Below are 24,133 nucleotides of genomic sequence, written 5' to 3'. Positions count from 1 at the left end.
GTGAGTGTGGGTAATGCCACTGCCGTTTCCATGACAAGCTAAAGCCAGCGCTTACACCGCATTATGCCCCTGTGTTACACTTTAGGCGAGCAAGCGGGCGGGTGGGCACACTGCAAGCTGGCACAGTCACTCGTTTGTCTGCTGCCTCCTCCAAACTGTGTTATTTCATGATGTTTTTCTTTTTTTTCAGTGAATGGTTTTTATTTCAATTTCAAAGCCTTGCCTGTCCTCTCCTGTTCTGCCTTTTTTTCTCTTTTCTTTTTTTTTTGCTGCTTTGCATGGTTATGCCTGTGGAGCAGAATAGGCCTTGGAAGCAAAATGGTCCTGGACAAGGAAACCGCTTTTCCTGATTTTTGCATTTTACATCTCAGTAGCCAACTGCCGAAAGGCCCTCTGTCTTGGCCCGCAGGTTCACTGCTAGATGGGAAGCATATCTGCTTCTGAGCAAATCACTAGCAACCCCCCCATCAACATCATGATTGGATGTACATATTTTCCCACTTTGTGATATTACACAAAGCTGTGACATGAAGATTTGTTAAAAAATTGGCAAAAAAACTGTGCAATATTGTCTGGCAAGGTGGCATAGCAGCTGAGTGCCTTGCTCAAAAGTAGCAGGTTCAGTCTGTCACACATTCGTCCTCCCTGCGAGCTCTCAGGTGTAAAAGGTTATCATTCTCTCTCCACCTGTTCACACACATAAAATGAAGCCCTGACTTAACTAAACAGTGTCTACATGCGCAGTCACACATAAACGTGCACACACACTTTCTCTCACGGTTCTCTTTGGAGGCAGCCCCTCCTCGGTTTGATTACAACAGTAATGCGATATTTCCTTTGTATGTTAATGTGTATTATTTTTCACGCTACATTCGCTCTCCTCTCCTGCCCCAGCCTTTTGCTGCCCCCCCCTCTCTTTCCCTATTGTTCCATCCACTCCACATCTCCATTTACATAATTGAACTTTTGATTGGACTTTGCTCCCTCCCTCTGCTCTCATGCAGGCAACGTTTGAAATCCGAAGCATAATTTCATGGGTAAGATGACGCGAGGCGATCATTTTTTTTTTTTTTCCCGCTCTGTCTTTTTCTAATGTGAAGACGTCGGACATGGAAAGCCCAGATTAAACAAATTGCTTGTTTTGATTGAAGGTGCAATTAAATAATTGAGCACGTTGGTAGTTGGAGCCCAGCCAGTCAGACGGGCGCTTTCAGTAGCAGGATGGACAGGCCACTTAACCGCACTAACCTTTATCCTCTTAAATGTGAACAGGTATTCACGTTTTTCAAGTGTGTGTGTGTACATCTTGGATAAGAGCTGAGTGTTACCAGGTGTACTTTTTCTAAATTGTGTCAATATGTATGGTTCTGTGTATTCAGTTCAGTATGTCTGTGTATTTGCCTGCTGTTCAGTATGAGTACATTGGAATATATAGATAGTATGTGTGCCCCTACACTGTACACTCTGGTGTCATTGGATGTGAGTATATGTGTTTATGTGTTCCTTTGCTGTGTGTGTGTGTGTGTGTGTGTGTGTGTGTGTGTGTGTGTGTGTGTGTGTGTGTGTGTGTGTGTGCGTGCGTGCGTGCGTGCGTGCGTGCGTGCGTGCGTGCGTGCGTGCGTGCGTGCGCATGGACTTCTTTTTTTTGCCGTAGGCTCCTTGAGCGGATTACAAGTTTTAAAGAGTATGAGATTCAACACCTCCTCAAATCTGACACTGTCTGACACTGCTTTGAAGCCATGAAAGTGAGATTGGAAAGACACGGAAGCTCTTTTCTTTCCACAGAGTCGTGGGTTTATGTCATTGGGTTGAGGCCAGTTAAGTTTCCATTGAAGCGTCATGCCCCAGAGGGAGAGACAAAACCGCCACTTAAAGAGTTTCACTTGTATCTTTTTTATGACTCTAAAAAGCCAGTTTTAATGACCTTTATACTCTTTGGTCATTTAATTGTGTATAAAGCTGCGTGATTTTGTTTACATTTGTCCATCTTCATGGAGGCCAACAGGGTGACCCAGTAGTAGACAGATTGTCAGATTAACACCCCAGAGTTTGCAGTTATCCACTCTTTGCCTGTCTTACAACCCAAGGAGTACTGTAACAGTAAAATAATTATTTGCAATAATCTGTATAATTTTTAATAACTTTGTTTTGATATAAAATACAAAAAACAAGGCAGACATCATTAAGATAATAATTGTTAGTATTGTAATCCATATATACTGCAATATCATTTTCTAATAATGTTAAACTTAACCTATGTTCCCTACCCCGTCCTCACCATGTATAATGTTGGAAAAGAGGGATTTACTTTCAGTTATGGTACTGTTCACTTACAGTAAGTGAGTGGATGTTTGCTAAGTTTGCTCTAAAAGGTATTTTAAATTACTTCTGCCCTTACACAGTACAGTAGATACTGGCATATTGCCCAAGTCTAAAAGAAACAATTTCCAACCCCGCTACAGAATTGTTCTTTTGCTTAAGACCTAAGATCGACCTGTGACAATTTTCTAATTTTCCATATCACGGTTCATCCGCTTTACCCATGATCTCGAATCACATCCCTCCTCCTAAAATCACATTGCTGACACCAAAAATCCTGCTCCTGACACCAGCACCAACAGGAACCTGGATGCTTCCATTCCCAGGTTTCCTCCTATCTTGTCATTCAGGCATTGTAGTGAGCTTAACCCCCCTTCTTTCTCTCTCACATCCTTTTCCCTTCTTCTATTTTTTTTTTTTTTCCTTTCTTTGCCCCGTCGGATGTATGTTGTTGACACTGAGGCATCAGGAATAATGGAATCTCTTGTCAGTGGCTTGTATTTTTCGCCCAGGCTGTTAGGGCTGTGTATAATAGTAGCAGAGGAGGAGGAAGAGGGGAGGTTATGTGCCACTGATAGTAATGAAGGTTGCCTTTTCATTTTTTAATATGGAATGTTTGTGGGCCGCGGCAATGCTCTCCGCTAATCCTACCCCCAAGCTGAGCTGGCTACATGGCTGTGTCAGTGTTACACACACACATCCAGTGACATTCACACAGACAGATAAAAGATGCACACACACACACACACACACACACACACACACACACACACACAAAAAATACATATATGTGCACACCTTCCTTTAGGCAAGACAGCAAACTGTTTGATAAGTCAGGGTGCATTTCTGCTCCTCATGAAAATTTCACTCCTCCCGTGTTTGTGTCTTAAGGAAATGCAGCCAGGTCCTGTAAAAGAAGATATGGTATTTGTTCAATATTTGATGGATGTGAAAGCTTGAGAGCGTAGATGCATTTGTAACCCGTTATCTGGAAAGAGCGTAATGGAACAGTCTGGGCTGCCGATTGAGAAAATTACATCAGGTTGGGTTGTGATGAACGTGGGGTCACTGCTAGTCACGCGCCGGTGTTGTTGGAAGAACTCCGTGTTGCTTCTAAAAACTGGTTTGTCAGGAATGAAGAAACGAATCACTCTCATTGACACATTGATTTTTTTTAAATGACAGTTTAAAAGAGATAATTAAAACGCTTAAGGTTGAGTAAGTTGACTATTAAGGTGTCAAGTATCAGTATCTTCGTCCTTTTTTTTTAACCTTTTTGCAGTGCATTATAGTGCATGTTTACTTGTGTGTGTTTGTTGTCTGTTGGCTCAGACACCTGCATGTTAATAGGTGGGGGTGGGTGAGTGTGTATGAGAGAGCAAGCCTTAAAGTTTGTGTGTCCCACTGTTTTTCTTTTGTTGTTTTTTTTTCACTGGCCGTGTTACACAGGTGTGTATTTTTGTGCGTGTGTGTTTTCCGCCGGCTAGGGTACAGGGTCTGCGGCACTGGAGTGTACTGTGTGTCTAATTGCTTTAATAGCACCTGGTCTCTAATCCAAGGTAATTAGGGCGCTCAAATTAGACAGCTACTTTCAACCGTCACTTGAAAAAGCAGAAAGGGAAGGCCTGGAGGAAGACCACTCCACACTGAAACTCTACACACACACACACACACACACACACACACACACACTCTCACTCTCTCTCTCTCTCTCTCTCTCTCTCTCTCTCTCTCTCTCTTAATGGCACACAAAAACGGTAAAAGAGAGGACAACTGGAGAAACAAGTTTAATTCCGTCAGCTAAGAGAGATATGTGCTTGTGTACTGAAAACGTAGAGACATGTAAATCTTGCCTTTTAGGGTCTTTTAGTTTAAATACCTACATTATGTTAGATTAGTCAGTGGTATGTTAATTATATTAAAATTATTTGATAGAGTCAGAAAACAATTCTTTGTTTGCATTGACCTCTGTCATACAGTAATAGCAACCATGTTATATCTGCATTTTTTCCCCTCGTTTTTATTTTTTTCACCTCTTCTTTTTTTTATTCTTTTCTTCCATTTGTTTGAGTGGCACGCAGGCATTGTCGAGGCCGCCTAAAACGTGTCTGGAGAAGCTATGGGGAAAGGTTAAGGCCCTCCTTTAAAGCCGGAAATGTCAAGTGTCCGCCCCTCAGGCTCTCGCTACCGTCTCCCTGTGCTGAGTCTGCCGTAGGGGCCTGCATGACTCACACATACGCGCACACACCCACACATACACACACACTGGTGCAAAGGTTAGGAGTTGCTATTAGAGATGGCCTCCAGTCCCTTTCATCTGGTTTGGCCCTTGTGGCATCTCAGCAGGCTCCAGGCTCGTTGGTCACAGGTTACTACAACAATAGAAGAGTAAGAGACGTCTAGGTGCTTATGGACTACTGCTTAACTGACTAATATTGCTTTAGTACCACTCTTTTGTTTATTCCTGTTGACATTACAAACCAGTCATTTTTTAGTGTCTTACAATTTCTCAACAGCAAGGACAACCAAACATCAAAAGGATGACAATCTTAATCAGACAATCTTAAAATTAGGTTTGGATAGAAAATTCAGAAGCGTGGTTTGACACTAGGTCTCAGCATTAAGCTGAAGCGTATCGCTTCAAGTCAGCACACCATCGCCTAATAATACTGCTTCCTCAAATTTGTAATGACAAATTTGCCTTGGCTCCCATCAGTTCTGCGGCTCCCCCTCATCTTGTAGTAGCAGAAAGCCACCAACAGAGGGGGTTGGTTGGCCACCACAAGCCTTGTTACAGGACTGAGACTCACATTGGTGTGAGCTGTGTTTTCTCCAGGCCTTCATTGTGTGTTTTAAAAACTGTTGTAGTGGTCAATATCAGGTTGTGTAAAACTAACACTTCTTCATTCAATTTTCACTACTAAAGGTTAAGTAAAGGTTGGATTTGCATAACCATCTTGTGCGTTACGATCAAACATTACCTGGGGAGATTTCCTGTTGCTGTTGCCATCTAAGCCAATATCGTGCAAGAAGGTACTCTGAGTACACATGACCGCTAATCTGCAGGGCTGGAGTCTGGTAGCATTTTCAGTTGTATTAACTAAACAGAAAGTCTTAAGATTCAGTAAAGCAGATTGTGTCTTGAATACCATTTAACAATATTATACTCTATATTTTCCCAAATGTTCATGTTTACTAGAATTCAAATTTTCATCCTGTTTTGTGTATTGATAATATAGCCTTTAAAAGTCGAATTAATCCGGATCAAATTTAGACACCCTGCTTAAACATATTGTGTCGTGTGATTAAGGAAATATGTCTTATTTCTCACATGTTAATGTGATTGTCTTGCATACAATAGTAATGTGCATTTGGAGTTTGAACACATTTTAAATTCTTTTTGATCACCAACCTCTAATGAATTTAATCAAATCTCAGTAACATTTTGCCATTTCTCTCCAAAATGATCTGAGAGAATTAGCCCATATCTGTCGCTCCATAACCAGATTAGTGAATGGCCAAATGAATAATCAGAATAGCTTTGGTTCTGCTGGCCGTCGGAGGAAGACCAGTGTCTCCATGCCACCAAGGATTTGTGGGATTTGGAGTCTGGGAGAGGAAAGGCTCCTAATGGTAAAAGCTTTCGACCCAGATAAGACTTCAAAGGCGGAGCTAATTAATAAGATGTTTACATTATCCACGGTCATATGCTGCTTTGTGCATGACCCTTCATTATGGAGTGTGTCTGCGTGTGTGCGTGTACGTGCATGTGTGGGCTCATTGTATGTCAGTAAAGCAAACTAATTGGATGGGTGGAGGTTGCTAAGTAAAACATTTTATTGAGAAATCAACAATGAAAGGAGCTCAGACGGAAGGGGAAATGGCGACGTGGCCATTTTAAAAATCTAATCATTACTACAAACCCAAATCTGTGCAAAGTACCATGGGTTTGGAGAACAGGTTCAGTATTCTCTGATACCAAAAAAACATTAAAGGTCTAGTGTGTAAGCTTTATGGGGATCTATTGGCAGAATATGGTGGGTTTTTTTTTTTATATGAGTATAGTTTTTGTTGCATTAGAATGAGCCTTTCATATCGACAGAGAGAGCAGGTCCTCTTCCATGGAGTCCGCCATGTTTCTACAGTAGTCCAGAATGGTAACATAGTAATAGTTTCTCCTACACACTTGATTGAGGCGAGCAGTCTGCAATCCCACCGCTACATGCCACTAAATCCCACACACTGGACCTTGTGGGTCACTTGTGTTTTATGTTAGATTGCCTGAAGTGCTTTTTCATTGTGCGTTATTTATTTTTAACCATCAGTACTGTCATTCACACTTTTGAAAATCCACACTGATGAAACTTGTGTGACCCCAAAAACGGTCTAATGTATGAAATTGATATTGACATGTTGCATGAATGTGTAATAAGGTGTTATATTTCAAAAGATTAATTTAAGATCATTTCCTCTTTCCTCCTCCCTTGTCAATACTTCCCCCTCTGACAACATCTAATCACCCCCCTTTAAAACCCTCCTTCTTCCTCTTCCTCCTCTCTGCCTACAGCCCAGCCCAGTCCCGAGCCCGGTTCTGGGAGGGAAACCCAACGCAAGCCAGTCCCTGCTGGTCTGGTGCCGTGAGGTCACCAAGAACTACCGAGGGGTGAAGATCACTAACTTCACCACCTCCTGGAGGAATGGGTTGGCCTTCTGTGCCCTGCTGCACCATTTCAGACCTGACATAATGTATGAAACACACAACAAACATGCATAAAAAAAACCTTCTTATTTCTTATTGTTCTCATTTGGCTCTGCCTGCTTTCATAACTTGGTAACATATTTGAACAGTTAACCTGTCATCAGGTTAGAATTCCATGTCCACGTATCCATCATTCCTGTCAGTGTGTTTGATTAAGATCACAAGAACATTACACAGTGTACATAAGTACGCACACACTCAAGCTGTAATTTTCATATTAGAATACAGAGTTGCACACTTATCTCTTTGTTCTTATGTGTGTGTGTGTGTGTGTGTGTGTGTGTGTGTGTGTGTATTTCATTAAATGTTTAAGTATTCAATATATTTAACGCTCAAAAGTACAACATATGGAAAACCTCATCAAGAGAGTAGATGATTTATCAAAACAGTGCTCTATGTACAAGTGTGTGTGTGTGTGTGTGTTTATGCTTGTGTGCCTTTGCACTCCGGTGTGTTATTTTTACATATTTTCCACTCTATTAGTTCTGTTGATTGCACTGCTATGAAATTGCATGTTACAGTTCTAATGCCATTACATGTGATGCATATTTAAACACAGCTCTTTCTCCACTATCTCTCTCTGTCTCCCATTCTCTCTCTCTCTCTTTTTCCTTCGCCTGCCTCCTCTCCGACCCTCCCCACTGTTCTTCCAGAGACTACAAGTCGCTCAATCCTCAGGATATTAAAGAAAACAACAAAAAGGTAAGAGGCAGCCACCGCTGGGCCCTTCACACCACTTAGCTCCCTCCCATCCACATCTCCATTTGGCCTTATTTAGAGATCTGCCATTAATCCCTGGATATAGTGTGTATGTGTGTTTCATGGTTTGATGGGGGAGGGTGGAAACACACATGAAGGCAGGGAAATGCGTGCACTCACAATCACACATATGCACTACAGCCACAGTGTTATAATGACAGTGTTCTTAAGACGTTCCCCCTGCTGTGATGTGTGTACATGGCGATGTGTGTCCAAAGCATAACTTAGTCACCTGGCAGAGGTGAGATGGTATCTTAACTCAGCTGCCTGCTGGGAGCTTACTAAACTGCCTCCGCTTTGTGTGTGTTGATGTTGGTGTGTACATAATAAGAGCATATTTGTCTTGTGTTGATTAGACTGTTTTGTTTGTACGTGTGCTTGTGTGTAAAAGAATGGGCAGGAGGGCGTATGCATGTGTTTATTGGTGTGTACTAACTGTAATCCATGTTGGCTTGAGTATCACAGACTCTTTGGTCTCATTCCTCTCCTGTCCTAACAAATTACAACCCACACATATGCACTCACTCCTACAGCTCAACTGAATATCCCATTCACACCTATTTTTCTCCTTGCCCTATGTCATCATATCTGCACATTCACAGTTGGAGGTGCACACTCGCTCACATCCCCATTTTCCCACTGTCCCTCCGGCTCTTCGCGCACATTTACTTTTTCAATACACACTTGCGAAACACACAAATGCACACTGGTGTTTTTCCCTTTCACCCTGCTACTACACACTCACACACATATATACACACAGGCACCCTGTCCCCTCTTTGGCCCCGAGGGCTACACAGAACGATATGCGTCGGGTTCCTGCAGCTTGATTTCCTCTTCTCATACACACTCTGGCTCAGCGATAACCTCTGGTGGCCCTGTTAGGCATGAATGCTACCCTGTTGACAATAACCACAGTGGAGGGAGAGGGAGAGACCCAATCCCATATCTGCTAACTGCCCCTCACCCCCCTCCAGGTGCTCAAGTAGCCCTGAAGAAATTGGTTTAGATATAAGTAATATGGGAATATGCCGTAGAAGGTGATACTTGGTGAATAGGTGCAGCACTGAAACCAGCGCGCTGCGACCAGCTTCTCTGTAAAGATCTACACCAGCTGCTGATGTACATTTGACCAAGCGAGCTGTTCCTTTACAGTGCACAGAGGAGACACAGACTGATATCAGCTCCTGCCAAAGTGCTCATGTAGCCCTCAAGAATCTGGCTACATATGTATATTAGCAACACTGGTAATATGCCAAAGAAGGTATTACTAGTAAATGTCTAGTTCTTGTTCTTGAATTGTGTAGGGTTAGATTATTTTCCTTTTCCAGAAACAGTCTGAAAATGTCATTAAAAGCTAGATTTTTCAGTGTGTCTTTATATTATATTCACACATTCTAAGATTCATAGAAACATTTGACCGTCAATATTTTGTTAAGTGTTAAATAAGGAGACCATCAAAAAGCTGCTCATGTTACATGTCCAGTTTTTTGGTCTAACATCTGAAGTTAATGTGCGCTGTACTGGCCAATCAGAGTCCCGTTTCATACACTGGTGTGTACCTTAGTCAGCAGGGAAAATGTTGAGAACAGGTAAAGGATGAAGAACTGAGATAAGCCAAGAGTTCAGATATTATTGATTCGTAAAGTTAGCAACTAATGACGTAGCTGATTATTATTGATTTATTAACCAAAAACAAATATTCCCACCATTCCTTGACAATTGTGATAAGGGTTGTAATGTTAGACACTCACAGCGTATGCCACTTTATGTTGGTTCTTAGATTAATTTCCATGTGCAGTCAGTCAATAAAATATGCATGTGAACTGATTTGCACTGTATGTAAGATGTGATGTGTGTGGGCTTTTATACTGTGGAAGCTGTGTGTATGTTTTCACATACAGTAATTGTACATGAATCACACTTGGTGTCGTAGGTGCCTGTGTTTGTGAAAGCTAGTGAGTTCAGACTACAGGAAAGAGGAGTAATGCACTATGGTTTCACATAGCACCCTGAAGGTGTTAAATAAGAGAAGGAGGCTCATGATATTGCCTGCAAGAAAAGAGAAACCACTCAAACCAGGCACAGGCTAGGACAATAAGGTGTGACAGGTTAAGGACCCCAAAGAGCTAACAAGAAAAAAAGGACAGAATAAAGAAACATTATAAAAAGAAATTAAATGTTTTAAGAGGAAATCAAAATGTATGAAGAACAGGATGAAAGAGAGTGATGAAAAGAGACTTCTTTCCCTTCTACAGTGTTGTATAGACTTGCTTCTTAAGGAGTTATTAGAATGTATAGAATTTATTGAATGGACAGCAGAAATGGAAATGTGTAGAAACGACAACTATCTCTGCTTTTCATGGCTAGTTGATAGACATGCCCCCTCCTCCTTTCACCGTCTATCTGTGAGGAGTGATTACAATGAGCTCAGACTGTGCTGAATTATGACAGATAAGGACAATCAATATTGGGGGTGGGTAAAAAAAGACAGAAGTGAATATTTAGAACATTTACAGGCTTTGAAATGATCCATTATCAATGGATATGTGTATGTATGATGGTCTGTGGATGGTTGTGTATGTGTCCACATGTTCATGTGTGCGTTTGAGGAGGTTGCATGTTGAGGTAGCCTGCGTGTTTTGGCCGCTTGTCCCCCCGTCTTGTCTGTTTAGTCAGTATGCTGGTGTGTGTGTGTGTGCTCTTGTGTGTGTGTGTTTGTGTGTGTGTGTGTGTGTGTGTGTGTGTGTGTGTGTGTGTGTGTGTGTGTGTGTGTAATGAGGCCAAGGAGAAGTCATTTGTCATGCCATCTGATAGTGTAGCACCAAGCACCAGGCTAAAGCTCCCTGAGCACAACCGTGAGGGGTTGGGCTGAGGTGAGGGGGGTGTTGATGATTGACAACGATAGATAGCTGTCAGTCACTGAGAGGGAGTGGAGGGGGAGCAGGGAGCAGCAGCCTGGGGCAGGCAATGGTGACATTTAGTCCTTACCAAAAGCTTTGTCAGCTAGATGATGGAAAGTGAGAAAACTAGATATTTTCCAAAATAGATGAAATTCATATTGGACAAAAATGTTGCTCTAATCAGGGTTAAGAAATACAGAAGTTCAGTTCTATTGATATGCTCGTTTCACATGTTATTAACCAATCATTAGGACTGACTGATTTAGTTAAAATCATTTGTAATAATATTTTCATATGGTTATACATCAAAATATGGGACATCATAAATAGGGTAACAATTGATTGCATTAAGGTGTATTTCACTTTAATACACCACTGCAGACAAAGCTACTCAAACCAACAAAAACCTATGCAATGGTAACTAAATGATGATATGACTTCCTTAAAGCCCCATAAATGATAACATTGCATCATTACCTGTCGTATAGTGCATGATCTCCTCTTTTCACAGATCTCTATATTGAACTTTTTTAGGTGAAATTGAAATTGAATTGAATTGTTTAATTACTCTTTGTGTTTTATCTGATGATATTCTATATTTTTTCTCATTATCAACAAATCCCACAAAAAGACCAGAACCAACAATGAACTGCTCCAGTAGAGACATCAAGTATTGTCTGTGTAGCCAAAGGCTGACATATCTTATTACTCTGTCATAGAACTCCATTGTTCAGGAAGGATCCCCATTAGCTGTATTTCAGGGCACAGCTAATGGGGATCCTAAGAAATAAACAAAATAAACAAATTGTTGTTCTTCTTAATGAGTTACGTTTGAGACAGACCAACAAATTGCTGATTTTGATGTCTTCTTGGGATTTGTTGACAATAACAAAGCTCTAGAATATCACCACCCTTATCCTTTACCGCAGCACATAGACTACCACCACAGAAAACAACAGGTCTTCCCTCAATAGTCATCAGTGTCTCAGTATGACATGATCCACGCTTGTCAAGCTATAAGAGAAGATATATAAAGAATAAATCATGGCATAGAGGTCAAAAAGACTGTTGCGCATGTCAAGACTAACATCGACCCTGAAACAAAACCCTGCTCAAGAGCCTCCCTCCCTTCTTCCTCCTCATACAGCTCTCACGTTCTCCCACTCTCGCTCTTTTCTCTTTCATTCTTTCATTCTGTCCCTATTGAGCAGCAAAGTTGTCGCTCTCTTTCACAGCCTACCCTGGGCGAGAAGGGAACAATGCAAGCACACTTTGCTCCCCTGAATACTTGTTAGAAACCCAATCAGCCCCTCTTATTCCCCATATTCTTTTTCTTTCTTTTCTGTCTTTCTTTTTTCTTTCACACTCCCTTACTGCCAGGAGAAGGAGGAGGGAACTTAAACAGGCTCCCTGTAAAGGCAAACTCCTCTCTGTTCTCCCTTTTCTTTTTTCCCGCCGTCAGTTCTTTCTTCCTGCCTTGTCTCTGCAAGCACAAACACATACTTTCCATCAATAGAAAGGGACAAAAGAGGTGAGAGTGAAAGAGACTCCTCCCAACAAAAGACATCATAATTGATTGTAAATTGAGAAACATCTCTCAGTTTAACCACCGTTTTATACTCAAATTCTCTTTCTATTCTCTCGTCACCAGTTTAGTTCTCTGTCATAGAAATAAATACAGTTGAAGAAATTAGATTTACTACATTAAAACGGGTTGTCTGAGCAGTGTCCAAAATCACTTCCTTGTTCACTTTCATGATTTTGTACCATCACTGACAGGTGTAGTGTTGCATTAAGCTTGATAGACACAAGGGGTTAATGCCAACCCTGTCGTAGATGCCTATGGTGTAGGTTTCCATTAAAACGTGAGATCACTTGTTGAGAACACCAACGCAAAATTAGATGACTGTATTGTACTTGATCATACTGGATTCTCCACACTAACTGTATTTTCATTCTTTCATTAACTTTTAAATATAGAGCAACGGTGGCCTTCACGTGTACTTAAATAACTGCAGTTTAATCCAAGTGACTTCTATTTCATCTCGTCTTATTACTGAATAGGAGACTACTGTCGAGCAATGGCCATGTTAACTTTCTTACATTCACTGTGACAAGCAGCCATCATGGTAAGCAGAAGGTTTGCAGTGTAAATGGCCTTTTGTTTATGTGTGTTACTGAGCAGAAGACTACCAGGGCTCAAAATTAACTTTTTCCCTCAGTGTCCCGAAACTGTCCCGTATTCTACTTTCAACTGTCCCAGACTTAACAGCCATTGTCTTAAAGTATATTTGATAACACTGGTTCAGTAACTTAGACTTCATTGACTGACTCTGGTCCATCGTGGAAGTTCTGTTAGTTGCTCCCTGCACTTCTATTTGAATAAAAACTGCAAACACCCAAGGTATTTGGCCAGAGTCAGTCATTAGTCATTGGTTGAGTTACTGTTCCCTATTTATCTCTGTTAAAATATCTCTGTTTATCTCTGTGCAAAAGCAAAGCTGTTTCTGATTGGTATATGGCAATGGAAATTTACATACTTCGAACATTATTATTATTTAGCCTAATATTTAAAAACTCACTACATTTGACGTAAAAACGTTTGACAAAAAAAAATCTACAAGCGGGGGTGAAGTAAGTAAACAAACTGATTAAATATTTACTAGCTAAAACTAACTATTTACATATAGGCTAAACTATAGGAACACCCTAATCCAGAGATCCTGAGAGAAAGGGTGTGAGATAAGGTCAGATGTGCCTCACAGACCAAACCCACTGTCTGCACACAGCGCAAGAGGAGAGGGAGAGACCCAGGAGTCGTGGACTGCGATTACTCTGAGCAGCATGCATGGGAATGAATTACAATATAATGTATTTAAATTCACCTTTTCCCTGATGATCTTAATAAGTCATAAGAATATTGTGGCTAGTCACTTTTTAGAGATAAGGTCGCTAAGAAGATCTGAAAAGTTGCTAAATTTAGCCATGCCATGTTGGCAATGCTGGCTCTCTGTGATTAATTTTGTGTGTATAAATGCATGTGTGACATAGACCTTGTGCCAATGCACGAACACATAACAATTATAATGATATATATTCTATTATGCATACATGATAATGATACATTTCTCCCTGTCCCAAAAATGTTCCAGACACTGTATCTTTGTGTGCGAGGTGCTATCTTTATTGTCCCTGCCCTGGGACAACAGGACATCCTCAATTGCAAGCTTCTTCAACTAATATTGTCTTTGCTCTCAGAAATTCTCCATTTCTATCATAAACTTGTAGAAGTGAAACAAAAGTTAGTATACACGCTGCAGACACTGCAGTTCTGGTTCCACTGTGGAACTTTTAGGGCACTATTTAGTGTATAAAATTTTTTAAAAATTCAAATAAAATGGCAGAAACATGAAATAAGGTGCATTAGGTAACAAATATGTGATTACAGACAAGGCGCACACAGTCAATATAATTTGCTACAGTTGAAATACCCTTGAGAAAAGCCCTTAACCCACGTTTAAAGTTGTTCAGGGGCCATCACTTAGAGACAGAAGTTTCACAAGAAAGCTCCCAGATGTTTTGGATGAATGCAAAGTAGGTAAATCACACATGCTCAATAGACCCCTTCTTTAGATAAATAAAGGTAAGAAAATGTGGAGGGGGAAGAAAGAGAGACTTATATTGAAGCAGGACAGGGCTGAAAAAGAGTAAGTAGGCTCTTCAAAACAATCCCTGGGGTAAATAAAGGTTAAAAAAAAACCATGGAGACGGGTTTGGAAGTCAGAGAGGGAGACGGAGAGAAAGAGGGAGAGATTGATAGACTGCGGAGATCTACGGAGGCAATGAAACAAACGAGTGCTGCTACAGGTCGGAATTAGATCAACACTATCAAGCAGGCCAGATACAAGCTGTGATACCTGGGAGAGATGGATGGTGAGGATATGTGTGTGTCTATGCAGGAATGGAGGTAGTGTCTGTGTGTGTGTGTCCTGTTAATCTATTTATTTACCTGTCATTGGCTGCGATAATGGTTTTCATCCCTTCTCTCTCTGTCTCTCTGTCTCAGTCTATCTGGTGATGGGGGATTGGGTTTTCGTGTGTTGCTTGATTATCAAACCTGTATTTTCTCATCAGACTCTAATCAGACCAATTACACGCGTGACGGAGAACGTGGGCAGGTTGATGTAGAGAAGCGATAAGGAGACACACACACACACACACACACACACACACACACACACACCCCTTGGGATTAAGCGCTCTGTCTTGGGGTATCTGCGTCTCTTATCGGGGACAACCATCCCTGACATGACCTGTCAGCAGTCATACACACATGGATCATGCATACAGTGCACCAAATACGACCTATTTCTGAAGAAGAAACCAGACTTCTCCTAACTCATCAATCATTGTCACCCTTCCATCCCTCTCAACCCTTGTTGTAATTTGTTGTAACTCTTCTTTATTCAACCATTGAACCAATTGAAAGTTTGTTTACTTATGTATCTTTTTTTGGCAGGCATACGATGGCTTTGCGAGCCTGGGTATCTCCCGTCTCCTGGAACCATCAGACATGGTGCTGCTGGCTATTCCTGACAAGCTAACAGTAATGACCTACCTGTACCAGATCCGGGCCCACTTCTCTGGGGAGGAACTCAACGTGGTGCAGATAGAGGCCAACAGCAGTCGCAGCACGTACAAGGTGGGCGACTTTGAAACCGATACAAACGCCTCCATAGACCAGGACAAGTTCTATGCCGAACTTAATGACGTGCAGCACCGCCAGGGTAACGCTCAGCCTGTTGCATCTGGCGGTGAATCTAATGGCACTAAAGCTGCTGAGGAAGAGGTGATGGAGCCGGGTTGGAAGGCCGAAGTAGGAGCGGTCAGCTTGCCAGCAGCAGGGCTTTTACAGTCGTCCCCACCTGTCCCATCACCACGCACAGCATTAGCCGCCTCAGCAACAGACTCGACCCACGTGACACCATCAAACTCTGAGGATAGGGGGAATCTGCTCAAAGCCAAAACTTTAGACCTTAGCGAGTTACCACAGAGAGTGGAGAGAGAGATGGAGAAGGAAAGACAGCAGAAGAATGAGGTGGGAGAGGAAAGAAGGGAGGGAGCCACAGAACCAGGGTCCCCCACCAGGAGAGGGGCCTCCTCCCCACCCCACCAAAAACTGGGCTTCTCCTATAACAGAGATGCAGACCTCATAAAGAAGAAGAGGGCCAGCCTGCGTCACTCGGAGTCTGAGCCCACCTCAGACATCGGCTCCCCTCCAGTCAACCACACAGACATGCCTCCCAAACAGGTAAACACACAAGAAGAATCCAGTTGTTTATTGTTTGTTATTGTACTTATTGTTATCTTTATGTTTGATGAGTTCACTCAGTTTCAATAAAAGATAATTATAGCAGTACATGCAGGCCCCTAATTGCAGGGATGTAGAAACAGGAATCTTCTCTGTTCAACCTGTGTTTTGAATACAGTTAAACATGCCCTTCGAGAGTCAGTAAGAGATACATTAAACCATCTAACAGCTAATTAGAAATCTTGAACCTTAAACAACCTCTGGATCAATTTGTATGATGCAGACTTATTCACATCCTGCTACTTAAGTCAGGTATTAAGATTCTGACAGCGTTTACTTCCAGATACCTGCCTGGCCCCCTAAAAGGTTTTTATCCTTGCACCCTGGCTTTGATTGAAACTTTCACAGCTACATCAGTCATAAGACAGAGGATGCGGTGAACATTCATTCCCTCCTGGCACCTCGCTAAGCTTCAAATCCCAACCTCATTGATGCCATTGCAGAGATGACCGTACCGAAATTCTCCCGTTCTGCATTAGATGTTGTCGTCGCCTGTCTCGTTGCCGAGACCCAGACTCGTCGAGGCCGGGCCCTTAACATGTGGCGACTATAGAAGGCAGCCAGGAGAACCCCCTGCTTTGACATTTCATTATATTTTTCATTATATTTCTCATCCCTTCAGTTGATGGCAGTTGGCGCCGTGACTGCTCAGGCGTGGCGACGCTTTGCGCAGAGCACACCTCATCTCGTCTCACACACCCACTGGCACGCACCTGTATGCGTGTGCGCACACAGTCACACACACAAACACACCTCGAATACATTGCTGCCTGTGTTGGTTAACCCCAGATTACCGCTTCCTGTTTACAAGTCGAAAGGTCACGGGGCAGCAGGGGGGTTATGACAGCTATGACACCCCATTTTGATCTGCTGTTATCTAGTTAGCGGGATGCATCCTCGCCTGCACCCAGGCCAGATTTGACTTGCTGAAAGGATAAACATGTTTCAGTGTTATAAACAGCTTGGTTGTAATGTTCCTGTCTAAGCCAAACGTAAAAGCTCTCTTTGCCCTGTTTGCACCCCCTTATAATACAGCCAGGATTACCCTGCAGATAAAATTCTAAGCTAGGTGTGTGTTTTGCTTTCTTGTCAAAGCCGTCATGCTCTCCACACCACTGGACCCAGACAGGGCTTTGAGCCCAGCTGTAGGATGGCCCCATAATGCCAAAGTGCAGGCCCTGCATATTATGGGAGATACTTTATATCCTGCTCCTACATTTGGATTCGCTTGTCTTAATTTTCTACCTCCACCAGCACACTGCACAAGGATGAATTGTGAAAGCTTGCTAATCTTGGTAAAAATGTCATGTGTTCAATATTAATTTGTTTCACTCTTTTTAAAACCTGTTTTTAAATTTCGGTATTTGGCTATGCACCAGTAGTTAAAGTTATTTTCTCTTTCAAAGGAGCAAACACCTGCCCCTGTATCAAGTCCACCTGCTGAGAAGGTGAGTAAATCTTTGATGAGGAAAAGGACGCCGTATTTATGAGTTTGATTAGAAATTAGTTGTACGCATCCATGTTATAGTAATTAGCATTGTTTTATGTCTTCACACTCACTCTCTGTCGCTGCACACAGAGGGTGCTGTCTCGTCAGGAGGAACTGAAAGAGAGAGCCAGACTCCTCCTGGAGCAGGCCCGCAGAGACGCTGCAATGAAGGCCAGCAACAAGAACGTCCCCAACTCAGCCACCAATGCACCAAACAGGGCCGCAAACGTCAATGATGTAAGTCAAAGTGGTGTGTGTATGCTTGGACTTTCCTGAGTATGAAACTGTCAACTCTGATACTATCGGGGTTAATTCTGTTGTCATTTTAAGACGTTGTAAACCAGATCTGAATCACAGCTGAAGAAGGCTCAGTTTGGGTCTTCAGGTTTCTGAGGAAGGGGGCAGCTTGTCTGACGTCTTGTGTAGTAAGTAAAGGCTGTCCTGACTCTGACTTGCAGTTGTCTGCCCCTGCCTCTGTGCACCCAAGTGTTGTACAGCATCATCTCAGTGTGCTGCAACAGCTAATAGAGTGACCACAAGCCTCTTCAGCTACCTAATGTCACTTCCACAGTTCTCACCACACTTTCAACATGCTGGAAAAGCCTGTCCAAACTGTCTCATCCTCTGGCGGTCCACTTTGTTGAACACTTTATGAAAAGCCTTTGAGAAGGAGAGTAGACTTTTCCTTATTAACTTCTGCTCAGACTCTCTTATGGGCTGCTGAACGTCACAACCTGAACATGTCAGTATGAAAAACTGAAGTGTGGATGGACTCCCTCGCTCCCTCTTCTCTCTATAAGCATTTCTTGCTCTCTCTTTCAGTGTCTCTCCTTGGTCATCTTGACTCTGCACAATTTTTATGACAGCCCGACCAAATTTGCTGCCCCCTCAATTTCCCCCGAACACTGAGTAAATGTTGTACACAAACACCTGTCAGCAAAAGTACATTCATGGTAAAGGGGGGTGAGAATCGCTGTACCGAAGCAAACTAGACTAGAGAAGACGTGAGTGAAATTGCCAGCTCTGAACCGAGCACGCTCCACTGAACATAATATACTGGGAGGGAGGGGGGCACACTGATGTACCAGGAGTTACCACGGGAAAGCACTGTGGTCAAATCCTCAGTGACGTTTCCAAATGTTTCTGAGAAAGGAAGGGGGGGTAAGAAAAAAATATGGTCTTGTGAGAATTGTGGCGACAACGGATTTGAGGGTAAAATGAAATAAATACCCTTTGGTAATGAAATATCTAAAAGGCAGCAGGCGCATGCCCCTGCATTCGCTGCCTGAATCCTTAAAGAGATATATGCCCTTGAATTAGATGTTTCTTCGAGAGTGTGTGTTTGTGTGTGCGTGCTTATGTACGTATGTAAGTGTGTTGTCAGTGTTTGTCTGTGTGTAGACATGCAAATGTGTGTGTTAATGTCTGCGTGCAGGCCACAGGAATAACCATTTCGGCATAATCTGAGAAAATAAATGAGGAACTTCCAAGGACTGCTGGCGTTAAAAGTCTTCAGAGGAAGAAAGCAAATTAAAAGAGTTTTTCAAAGCTTTTGCAGTGCCGAAATATTTCCTTAGCGACAAAAAAAAGGTCCTCTTCTGTCCCTTGTTGTGCGGCAAGATGGCTGACTTCACTTAGATTAGCTCCTTAAAGTAGCCAGACCCAACCCTCCGCTCTTTCTCTCTCCCTGTCCTCCTGATTTCCTTACTCATTTCCAAGGACAATTGGTTAATAACCCTCACACACACACACACACACACACACACACACACACACACACACTCACTGCTCCCATGCATAAGGAAAGGAGGGAAAGGAGGAGGGGCGAGAGGGAGATATTGAATTGTTTACACTTTTTTTAATAGAAAACATTGATCAAAGGAATACGACTGGCCTTGAGGCCAATGTGCTGATAATTGTTAGTGATTCAGATTAGATTACTTGATGTCCTGTTTTGATTAGCTTGTATGGGTGTGTGTGTGTGTCCATGTTATCAGCTGGAGAGGCCCAAGCCTTTACCATTTAACTCTCCATCCGTCTAAGTAGGTGCTTTGTGGTTTAGCATGCATAAGGTATAATTTAATTCAATTAAAGCAGGCTTCATTCTTCCAGGGAAGTGGCTAATGTGGGGGCAACAGAATGATTTGGGCAGAGGGAGAGGAGGGGGCTACATTAGCTGTTTTGGGGGTTTAGCATTGAAAGCACAAATGACAGATCAGTTAGTTTGAGGTACGTGTATCTTTTAAATAAAACCATGTCTAACTCAAGCTGGAGAAGTTGTGATATTTATGCACCGTACAATACTCTGTAGTGCTCAAATAACTGATCAATCATTCTTAGGTCAGGTATGATCACTGCTGGGAAATCCTCTTTGCCCACAGGAAAAGGTGAATCAGAATGTCACATTAAATACAAAAGTTTTCCTCCAAAACTCTCCTGAACTGCAGTAAGTGAGCAGTCTGTCCAGAGAAAGCTCTTTGTTAATAAGAAACATGGCTCAGAGCAGTAAAATGAACTGTAAGTACAGTTCATTTTACTTTGTAAGAAGTACTTCATATAACTGTCATCAGCTAAACAATAATGCCTCCCTCCCATCATACACCTGTGCTTGTTCAATAATCCTCACACTTTTCTAATGTAAAGTCTCATGTGCATTCATCCATAGTATGCCATACCTCAGAGAAAATAATGCAGTTGTGTTTTAGCTTTAATAAAAAATATCTGGAATGAAGATGCAACAGATGCAGATTAATAAGGAGAAGCAAATCAATTCTACTGTTTGTCCTTTTCTCCTTTTTATCACATCGTGTTTATTTTGTTACAGGAATACCATCAGGGCTTTAGCTCACTCTGAATTCTAAATTTGATAAATCAAAAATATTTACAAATTGACTCATGACTGAATAAAGTGAGTAAAAAATTAAATGTAAATATCAATACACATCCACAACTATAGTGACTGCCTGCCATCAACATGAATAGCACTGTGTGTGTGTGTGTGTGTGTGTGTGTGTGTGTGTGTGTGTGTGTGTGTGTGTGTGTGTGTGTGTGTGTGTGTGTGTGTAGCCCTGTTCTCTTGACCTATGCTCTCCCTCCTGCCATCCCTAATTGTAGCCTACAGTGACTGGTTCTTTCATCTAAGGTCACAGGTTCAGTTTTCTCTCTTTCTCTCCCTCCCTGTCTTCTCAGTCACTTTCTCTTTCTCTCACTCTGTCCCTCTTTTCGTGTCCATCTAGTTTTTACCCCATTTTTTTTAGTTTTTCTTTCTCACTGTCTTTTCTCTGTTTTTCTGCCCCATCTCATCTTCCTGTTCTCTCCATCTTGTCTTGCCTTGGCCTTCATAACATATCAGTAGTCATAGTGCAGATGCCTTGTAATCTCACCATCCACTTACCACATAGCAGCCTGTATGTAACAAGCTTCCCTAAACAATATTTACATTCTCTCATTGTATCCTCATTGCAGAAATCCCAATTTTTGTTTGTCTTTCTTTTGCTCTTTTAGTCTTTCCCACTGTTATTATTTTAATGGAGGTGAGTGCGAGTGTGCATGTGTGTCTATTCGCTTCAGGTCTTCTCATCCATTAGCAGATGAGAACAGTAATTTCACACCGGCCTGGCCAGGCTAATTATCAGGATCCACACTAGGTTTGGAAGAAGTGTATGTATGCGTGTTTGTGTGCATGTGGTCACACAAGCATATGCTCCTGTGTGGGTGTGTCTTTGCAAAACTGTAAGGCAAAAATACGTGTGCAAGTATATAGCACCTGTGCACTTTAGCATTCTTTTGAGAGCGTGAGTGTGTGTGCTTGTGGAATGCGTTCAAGAGTGCACGCAAATGCCTTGGTGTTTTCCAGGTAAGAGAGTTCCCCTGCTCACTGACTCGTTGTGATTCCTATAATTGGGTCCCGTTTGATTTTTGCCGACCAGCACCCCAACCACCTCCTCCTCCCGCTCCTCCTTTTCCTCCACCGCTCCCTCTCCCTCTCTTCCAGAGGAACAGGGGACTCCTGGGTCTCTGCTGTTGTGACCTGTGGGTGTTGTCATCTACTCCCATCTCCTGTCTGCCCTTTGATCCTGACTTGACTGCATTCATGTCCTCATTTTCACCTCTGTGCATTCACTCTTTCTTTCTTTCATTTATGTCACTGGTGGCCAAAACAAAGCCCTCTGGCTGAACCTTGGCATTCAAAGAGACAATGTGTCTGAGTAATTCTGATTATACTGTATTCCATACAGATGATTATAAAAAAATATATACACATTTTACCAGGCTACCTATTATTGCCCTAATGCCAAACAAGTAGAAAGGTGAAGGTGAACTTGCCTGGCACATCCAGGACACATAAGTTTATGTTTGAGAACAGTGGCATGTTCTCATTATTATTACCGAATTTGAGCGTCATAATCCAAAAGCTCACATCTTAAGCTCAAATTGCAACTGAGAAAGCATTTTGTAATACAAATACCAGAATACTGTTAGTGTACTTACTCCCCTATCTTTACATTTACAATATATGCATATAATCTGACATAATCCTGTCATCATTTGATAATCTTACAACTCTAAAAAACATATACTCTAATTAAAGAATTTTTTAGGAAGCTTTGAGCCCCAGTTTTCTTCTCTTGGGTTTGCCTATTGAACAGGCCACTAGTGAAGGGCTGTCTTTGCAGCAAATATTGAAAAAATGTCTATTTTAAAAATGCAAATATGGCCTTTTGCACTCTCCTTTTTTGTCCACACTTTATCCTTTACTCCCCCCTCCTCCTCCTGTCCTCTCTCCTTTTCAACTTTCTCCCAGCAGTAATAGTTTTTCTCCAGGTTTCATTTTAATGTGGCTGCTGTCCCTTTCTTCTCCCAGCTCTCCCTTTTTTTTCCCTTTCTTCTCTTCTTCCTCTTCCTTCAGCCCCCTCCCTTTCTCTCGCTCTCTCTCTTCTTTTTGAAGAATCTGCCCCTAATGAAACTAAATAGTTTGGTGGGCAGGTTCTTTGGACTGTGTGTGTGCTTGTGTTGGAGGGTGAGGATATGTGTCGTGGCTGAATTGACTGGAGTGGAGATCAAAGGCAGTCTCTAAATTGTGTGTGTGTGTGTGTGTGTGTGTGTGTGTGTGTGTGTGTGTGTGTGTGTGTGTGTGTGTGTGTGTGTGTGTGTGTGTGTGTGTGTGTGTGTGTGTGTGTGTGTGTGTGTGTGTGTTAACGAGTAAGAGAAAGACAGCTCTCTCAATTGCATCACAAGAGCTGATCAAGCCATCAGAGAGGAATGCTGTAATACACACACACTTACATACCTCTTCTGAACACATGTACCTCTCTTTCTTTCTCACTTCTCTCATTGTCAAGTTATCACATGCCTCATGTTCACGTTTGACCAAGTGGAAGGGCCAAAATGTTTTTCATGTCCACCCTGTAGTCCTGGTCTGCCTTGCTTTTTCTTCAGGCTGCTTTGTATGGATACAATATGAAGGATAAAGTCCTCAGAAGTCCGAGAGAATATTTAATGTTGCATATGAAAAAGTGATCCCACAACTTTACTAAGTGCCTAAAGAATTGCTAAAGAGCATTGATTTGATACCTAAAACCCCCATACATAAAAAGCCATGATACTTCGTAATTAATTAATGTAGGACTTCACATACCTCTGAGGTACATACCTTTGTGGGTCGGCTTTTCAACTAACAGAGACAAGAGTCTTTAATACATAACTTATACATACAATTAGCAAAGGGAATCAAGTTCTAACTACTCTTGCATGCTTTTTCTCTGGCTTACAATGAATGTAATTTTAACATTAATATCATTAAAAGAATGTTCACTTCCAAGTCCTGTTGACAGTTGTGACTCCCTCCTGTTCGGACAGATTTCCACCAGTCCTGGGTCTGGTCAGGCCAATCACAACTGTTTATCTAATATAGGGAGGTTTGATAAGATAGAAGTACAGAGGAGCACAACCTTGTTAGCTGTTAAAGCATTTTTGTACAACCAAGATAGCTGCCGCTGATGTGGAGCTCTTTCTGTTGAATCTATTGTCACGTCAGTATTAAATAAACTGGACTGTATATTTTCTCTAAAAGCACAAACAACTACAGTGAAAGCTTTTGTTGATAAGATGTGTTTGCAGTACTTCCGACAGGATTTGGAAAGTTTTATTTACTACACTACACACATTTCTGTCCTCTGATTGGTTGTAGGTCTATCCAATTGCGTCGAGAGGCATTTTTAGTCTGCGCCGAATGATAACGCCCATTGGAAATAAAAAATGAACTGAAAGGTTCCAGACTCATTTGCATTTGTAAATTAATCTGGTGATGCCAGACTAAAGAACTTTACCAAAACTGGTACTAGGTTCTTAGGCTGAGGTGAAGTTCCCAGTTTCCTGAAAAAGTTCCTGATAAAGTTTTTGCATTAAAAAAATGGGGGGAAATTAGTTTTTATCATCATTGAAAGAGTTACACTGTTTAGGCCCCAACAAATCCGAACTGACTTACAGTAAATGTCCAACCATTTAAAAATGTTACATAGATCATTTTAATT

At 41.9% G+C, this 24,133-nt stretch overlaps 1 protein-coding gene across 6 annotated transcripts in view; it reads left to right on the top strand.

Moving 5' to 3' along the window:
- Positions 1 to 24,133, top strand: part of ehbp1 (EH domain binding protein 1) — a 146,021-nt gene that overhangs the window by 66,507 nt on the left and 55,381 nt on the right. For all 6 annotated transcript variants that reach the window (XM_051420285.1, XM_051420284.1, XM_051420289.1 and 3 more), the window contains 5 exons: positions 6,887 to 7,065; positions 7,732 to 7,780; positions 15,260 to 16,051; positions 17,518 to 17,559; positions 17,691 to 17,837. In XM_051420285.1, the coding sequence (XP_051276245.1) occupies positions 6,887 to 7,065; positions 7,732 to 7,780; positions 15,260 to 16,051; positions 17,518 to 17,559; positions 17,691 to 17,837 (1,209 nt within the window). The remainder of the gene's footprint in view (positions 1 to 6,886; positions 7,066 to 7,731; positions 7,781 to 15,259; positions 16,052 to 17,517; positions 17,560 to 17,690; positions 17,838 to 24,133) is intronic.

The sequence above is a fragment of the Dicentrarchus labrax genome, unplaced genomic scaffold (genome assembly GCF_905237075.1).
Source record: "Dicentrarchus labrax unplaced genomic scaffold, dlabrax2021, whole genome shotgun sequence".
Lineage (NCBI taxonomy): Eukaryota > Metazoa > Chordata > Actinopteri > Moronidae > Dicentrarchus > Dicentrarchus labrax.
The sequence above is the reverse complement of the archived record's forward strand: the minus strand, read 5'-3'. Positions and strand labels throughout refer to the sequence as shown.